Here is a 6387-nt window from a genome sequence, read left to right as displayed (position 1 = left end):
ATAATAATTACTATAGTGTAACATATTAGACCTCTGCTTATTTGTATTATAATTGTTTGTTAATGAGTTTCGTATGACACAAAACTGATTATAATGACTTGCTTTTTTGGAAATAACACAAAAAAGTTACCGCAAATTGGACTTAGTTTTGAAAATAACTTACATTGATCAAAAACACACTTTTACAGAGAATAAAAAAAAACACAAAAAACAAAATGAATTTTTTCATCATTTATACTGGCCTCTTGATATTAATACAACATTTGCAGTTTGGTTTTCTGGCGAAACTTAAGGTTAAGTGATTTCCAACAAACATCAGTCGAACATAATCCAGGACGTACATTTTCTTACTAATCTTTCAGACTAAATCCATAGTTTTTAAATCAACGGAGATAGACTTCAATAAGGAATACATCGGTAATTATACCATACAACTATCCGAAGATGGTAGTAATTTCAATTCCGAATTGATTTACATAAAGGATATTCTCGATTCATATTGGATTAAAGTTTCGGTCGAAATGAAAACAGCAAATGCCATCAATTATCGTAGAATCTTCAACTATGATGTCGATTTTTGTAACATGTTGGGTAGCAAAGATATGCAGAGCATGAATATCATGTCGATGTGGAGACAAAATATTATGAAGTGCAGTAGTCTTCCAAAATCATGTCCAATTCGTAAGGTATAGAGAGAGAGAGAGAATTCTAAAGTTTTTTTTTCATATTCTGAAATATTATTTTATTCGTCATTTTATAGGGTTCATATGGTTGGCGAAATTTCAAAGTTGATAAAAGTAGTATTCCAGCTTTTGTAATGAATGGTGTGTATCGTGTTAAAGTTTTACATTATATCAAAAACTACCCCGAAAATCTAAGTCTCATTAATATCACCCTAAATATGGAAATAACAAGTATATACAGCACTAAGTTCGGCCGGGCCGAATCTTAAATACCCACCACCATGAACCAAATATTAGGGTTTCCTTTGAAATTTCAGGAGGGCTTGAGGACTTGAGGACACTTCCCAAAGATAAATTTAAAGATTTCACCCATGAGGACTATATCAGACTCTGGATTTATAAGAACCATTTTTGTTTGAGTTTTAGAGGAATCATTAACATCTCTTGTAAGTGTGCAAGAAAATTATAAAATAACGTCTTGATTTGAAATCTTAAATCTGTAGAAGTAAAATCTGGAAATTTTACATTGAGTTTCAAGCAATTTTCATGATCAGTGCGCCTTCTACACCCTCACGAAGTGAAGTCGGTCTATATGGAGGCATTACCAAATGGACCGATAAAAACCTACTCCGATACACGTTTTTGTGAGCCTAAAATACCAGAATATTTACAATTTCAGGCAAATCAGATAAAAAGTACGATTTCTAGAAACCCAAGGAGTTAAATCGGGAGATCGTTCTTTTGGGGGCTATACTAAAATATGGACCGATACTCACCGTTTTCGGCACACCTCTTTATAACCCGAAAATACCTCTAGATTTCTAATTTCAGGCAAATAGGATATAAACTTCGGATTCTAGAAGCCCAAGAAGTAAAATCGGGAAATCGGTTTATATGGGGGCTATACCAAAATATGGACCGATACTCACCATTTTCGGCACACCTCTTTATGGTCCACAAATACCTCTAGATTTCCAATTTCAGACAAATTGGATGAAATCTACGGTTTCTATAAGCCCAAGACCCCAAATCGGGAGGTCGTTTTATATGGGGACCATACCAAAACATGGACCGATACTCACAATTTTTGGCACACGTAGTTGTGGTCCTACAATACCTCTAGATTTCCAATTTCAGGAAAATTGAATAAAAACTGCGGTTTCTATAAGCCCAAGAAATAAAATCGGGAGATCAGTCTATATGGGGGCTATACCAAAACATGGACCGATACTCACCATTTTCGGCACACCTCTTTACGGTCCTAAAATACCTCTAGATTTCCAATTTCAGACAAATTGGATAAAAACTACGGTTTCTATAAGCCCAATGCCCCAAATCGGGAGGTTGTTTTATATGGGGACCATACCAAAACATGGACCGATACTCACAATTTTTGGCACACCTCTTTGTGGTCATAAAGAACCTCTAGATTTCTTATTTCAGGCAAATTGGATAAAAACTACGATTTCTATAAGCCCAAGACCCCAAATCGGGAGGTCGGTTTATATGGGGACTATATCAAAACCTGGACCGATATAGCCCATCATCGAACTTGACCTGCCTGCAGACAAAAGACGAGTTTGTGCAAAATTTCAGCACGATTGCTTCATTATTGAAGACTGTAGCGTGATTACAACAGACAGACAGACAGACAGACAGACAGACAGACAGACGGACAGACGGACATCGTTATATCGTCTTAGAATTTCTCCCTGATCAAGAATATATATACTTTATATAGTCGGAAATCGATATTTCGATGTGTTACAAACGGAATGACAAACTTATTATACCCCAGTCACCATTTTATGGTGGTGGGTATAAAAATGAAATAGGGATGGGGAAAATGAAGAAAACTGTAGAAATCACACAATTATATCTTGTATGTGTTTGTTTGAACAGCGTAAATTGTCAATAACCACTTCTAAATATCTAAAAGTTTATTGTATATTATCTAAATATATGTATATGGAATTATCAATAAAAAACAAAAACAATATATTTAAAGTATTCATTAATTAACAAAACAAATAGATAAGAACACAATTATAACATGATACAATGGCCCAGCAACAACTTTTCGTACCAAGTCATGATGGAAACGTTTGAAATAAAATTTTGACAAAATTTTCTATAGAAATAAAATTTTGACAAAATTTAGTATAGAAATAAAATTTTGACAAAATTTTCTAAAAAATTAAATTTTGACAAAATTTTCTAAAGAAATAAAATTTTGACAAAATTTTCTATAGAAATAAAATTTTCACAAAACTTTCTATAGAAATAAAATTTTGACAAAATTTTCTATAGAAATAAAATTTTGACAAAATTTTGTATCGAAATAAAATTTTAACAAAATTTAGTATAGAAATAAAATTTTGACAAAATTTTCTAAAGAAATAAAATTTTGACAAAATTTTCTAAAGAAATAAAATTTTGACAAAATTTTCTATAGAAATAAAATTTTCACAAAACTTTCTATAGAAATAAAATTTTGACAACATTTTCTATAGAAATAACAGTTTGACAAAATTTTCTATAGAAATAAAATTTTGACAAAATTTTCTATAGAAATAAAATTTTGACAAAATTTTCTATAGAAATAAAATTATGACAAAATTTTGTATAGAAATAAAAACTTCAAAAATTTTTCTATAGAAATAAAATTTTCTAAAGAAATAAAATTTTGCCAAAATCTTCTATAGAAATAAAATTTTCTATAGAAAAAAAATTGACAGAATTTTCTGTGGAAATAAAATTTTTACAAAATTTTCCATAATAATAAAATTTTGACAACATTTTCTGTAGAAATAAAATTTTTACAAATTTTTTTAGACATAAAATTTTGACAAGATTTTCTAATTCCCTTTGTAACACATAGAAATATTGCTCTAAGACCCCATAAAGTATATATATTCTGGGTCGTGGTGAAATTCTGAGTCGATCTAAGAGGATTTGGTTGGAGGATCCTCTAAGAAAAGCAAATTTCATCCGATCCGGCTGAAATTTAGTACATGGTATTAGTATATGGTATCTAACAACCATGCAAACATTGGTGCATATCGGTCCATAATTATATATATAGCCCCCATATAAACCGATCTCCAGATTTGACCACCGGAGCCTCTTAGAGGTGCTAAATTCATCCGATACCTTTGAAATAAAATAAAATTTTTGTTTTTTATACCCTCTACCATAGGATGGAGGGTATATTAACTATGTCATTCCGTTTGTAGCACATCGAAATATTGCTCTAAGACCCCATAAAGTATATATACCCTGGGTCGTGTTGAAATTCTGAGTCGATATAAGCGGATTTGGTTTGCGGGTCCTCTAAGAAAAGCAAATTTCATCCGATCCGGATAAAATTTGGTACATGGTATAAGTATATGGTATCTAACAACCATGCAAAAATTGGTCCATATAGGTCCACAATTATATATAGCCCCCATGTAAACCGATCCCCAGATTTGACCTCCGGAGCCTCTTAGAGGAGCTAAATTCATCCGATCCGGTTGAAATTTGCTACGTGGTGTTAGTATATGGCCGCTAATAACCGCGCCACAATTGGTCCATATCAGGTTATAGTTATATATAGCCGATCCCCAATCACACAAAAATTGGTCCCCATCGGTTCATAATCATGGTTGCCACTCGAGCCAAAAATAATCTACCAAAATTTTATTTCTATAAAAATTTTTGACAAAATTTTATTTCTATAGAAAATTTTGTCAAATTTTATTTCTATTAGAAAATTTTGGCAAAATTTTATTTCTATAGAAAATGTTGTCAAAATTTAAATTCTATAGAGAATGTTGTTAAAATTTTAATTCTATTGAAAATTTTGTGAAAATTTTATTTCTATAGAAAATTTCGTCAAAATTTTATTTCTATAGAAAATTTTGTCAAAATTTTATTTTTATAGAAAATTTTGGCAAATTTTATTTCTATAGAAAATGTTGTCAAAATTTTAATTCTATAGAGATTGTTGTCAAAATTTTATTTTTATTGGAAATTTTGTCAAAATTTCATTTCTATAGCAAATTTTGGCAAAATTTTATTTCTATAGAAAATGTTGTCAAAATTTTAATTCTATAGAGAATGTTGTTAAAATTTTAATTCTATTGAAAATTTCGTCAAAATTTTATTTATATAGAAAATTTGGTCGACATTTTATTCTATAGAAAATTTTGTCAAAATTTTATTTCCATTTAAAATTTTGTCAAAATTTTATTTCTATAGAAAATTTTGTCAAAATTTTATTTCTATAGAAAATTTCGTCAAAATTTTATTTATATAGAAAATTTGGTCGACATTTTATTCTATAGAAACTTTTGACAAAATTTTATTTCCATTTAAAATTTTGTCAAACTTAATTATATACGTATTTAATCGGCCTTTTTATACCCTCCACCATAGGATGGGGGCATATTAACTTTGTCATTCCGTTTGTAACACATCGAAATATTGCTCTAAGACCCCATAAGGTATATATATTCTGGGTCGTGGTGAAATTCTGAGTCGATCTGAGCATGTCCGTCCGTCCGTCCGTCTGTTGAAATCACGCTAACTTCCGAACGAAACAAGCTATCGACTTGAAACTTGGCGCAAGTAGTTGTTATTGGTGTAGGTCGGATGGTATTGCAAATGGGCCATATCGGTCCACTTTTACGTATAGCCCCCATATAAACGGACCCCCAAATGTGGCTTACGATTGCTCTAAGAGAAGCAAATTTCATCCGATCCGGCTGAAATTTGGTACATGATGTTAGTATATGGTCTCTAATAACCATGCAAAAACTGGTCCATATCGGTCCACATTTATATATGTAGCCCCCATATAAACGGACCCCCAAATTTGGCTTGCGGAGCCTCTAAGAGAACCAAATTTCATCCGATCCGGCTGAAATTTGGTACATGGTGTTAGTATGTGGTCTCTAAGAACCATGCAAAAATTGGTCCATATCGGTTCATAATTACATATAGCACCCATATAAACCGATCCCCCGATTTGGCTTGCGGAGCCTCTAAGAGAACCAAATTTCATCCGATCCGGCTGAAATTTGGTACGTGGTGTTAGTATATGGTCTCTAACAAACACGCAAGAATTGGTCCATATGGGTCCATAATTATATATAGCTCCCATATAAACCGATCCCCTGATTTGACCTCCGGAGGCTCTTAGAGGAGCAAAAGTCATCTGATCCGATTGAAATTTGGTGCGTGGTGTTAGTAAAGGGTGATTTGTTAAGAGCTTGATAACTTTTTAAAAAAAAAAAACGCATAAAATTTGCAAAATCTCATCGGTTCTTTATTTGAAACGTTAGATTGGTCCATGACATTTACTTTTTGAAGATAATTTCATTTAAATGTTGACCGCGGCTGCGTCTTAGGTGGTCCATTCGGAAAGTCCAATTTTGGGCAACTTTTTCGAGCTTTCGGCCGGAATAGCCCGAATTTCTTCGGAAATGTTGTCTTCCAAAGCTGGAATAGTTGCTGGCTTATTTCTGTAGACTTTAGACTTGACGTAGCCCCACAAAAAATAGTTTAAAGGCGTCAAATCGCATGATCTTGGTGGCCAACTTACCGGTCCATTTCTTGAGATGAATTGTTCTCCGAAGTTTTCCCTCAAAATGGCCATAGAATCGCGAGCTGTGTGGCATGTAGCGCCATCTTGTTGAAACCACATGTCAACCAAGTTCAG

General features: G+C 32.4%; 1 protein-coding gene across 1 annotated transcript; it reads left to right on the top strand.

The window, feature by feature from the left end:
* The first annotated feature begins 200 nt into the window (after positions 1 to 200).
* LOC142235294 (uncharacterized) lies at positions 201 to 952 on the top strand. The gene is made up of 3 exons (XM_075306545.1): positions 201 to 293; positions 363 to 686; positions 761 to 952. Exons 1-3 carry the CDS (start codon positions 216 to 218, stop codon positions 950 to 952), a joined length of 594 nt encoding a protein of 197 aa, XP_075162660.1. The 5' UTR covers positions 201 to 215.
* Positions 953 to 6387: the final 5435 nt, after the last annotated feature.

This window comes from Haematobia irritans, chromosome 4 (assembly GCF_050003625.1).
Source record: "Haematobia irritans isolate KBUSLIRL chromosome 4, ASM5000362v1, whole genome shotgun sequence".
Lineage (NCBI taxonomy): Eukaryota > Metazoa > Arthropoda > Insecta > Diptera > Muscidae > Haematobia > Haematobia irritans.
The sequence above is the reverse complement of the archived record's forward strand: the minus strand, read 5'-3'. Positions and strand labels throughout refer to the sequence as shown.

Excerpts from the sequence above, each read along its gene's own strand:
- LOC142235294 (XM_075306545.1), top strand. The coding sequence starts at position 216 with ATGAATTTTTTCATCATTTATACTGGCCTCTTGATATTAATACAACAT. Across the intron at positions 294-362 it reads GTTTTCTGGCGAAACTTAAG|ACTAAATCCATAGTTTTTAA; the intron begins GTTAAGTGATTT and ends CTAATCTTTCAG. Across the intron at positions 687-760 it reads AATCATGTCCAATTCGTAAG|GGTTCATATGGTTGGCGAAA; the intron begins GTATAGAGAGAG and ends GTCATTTTATAG.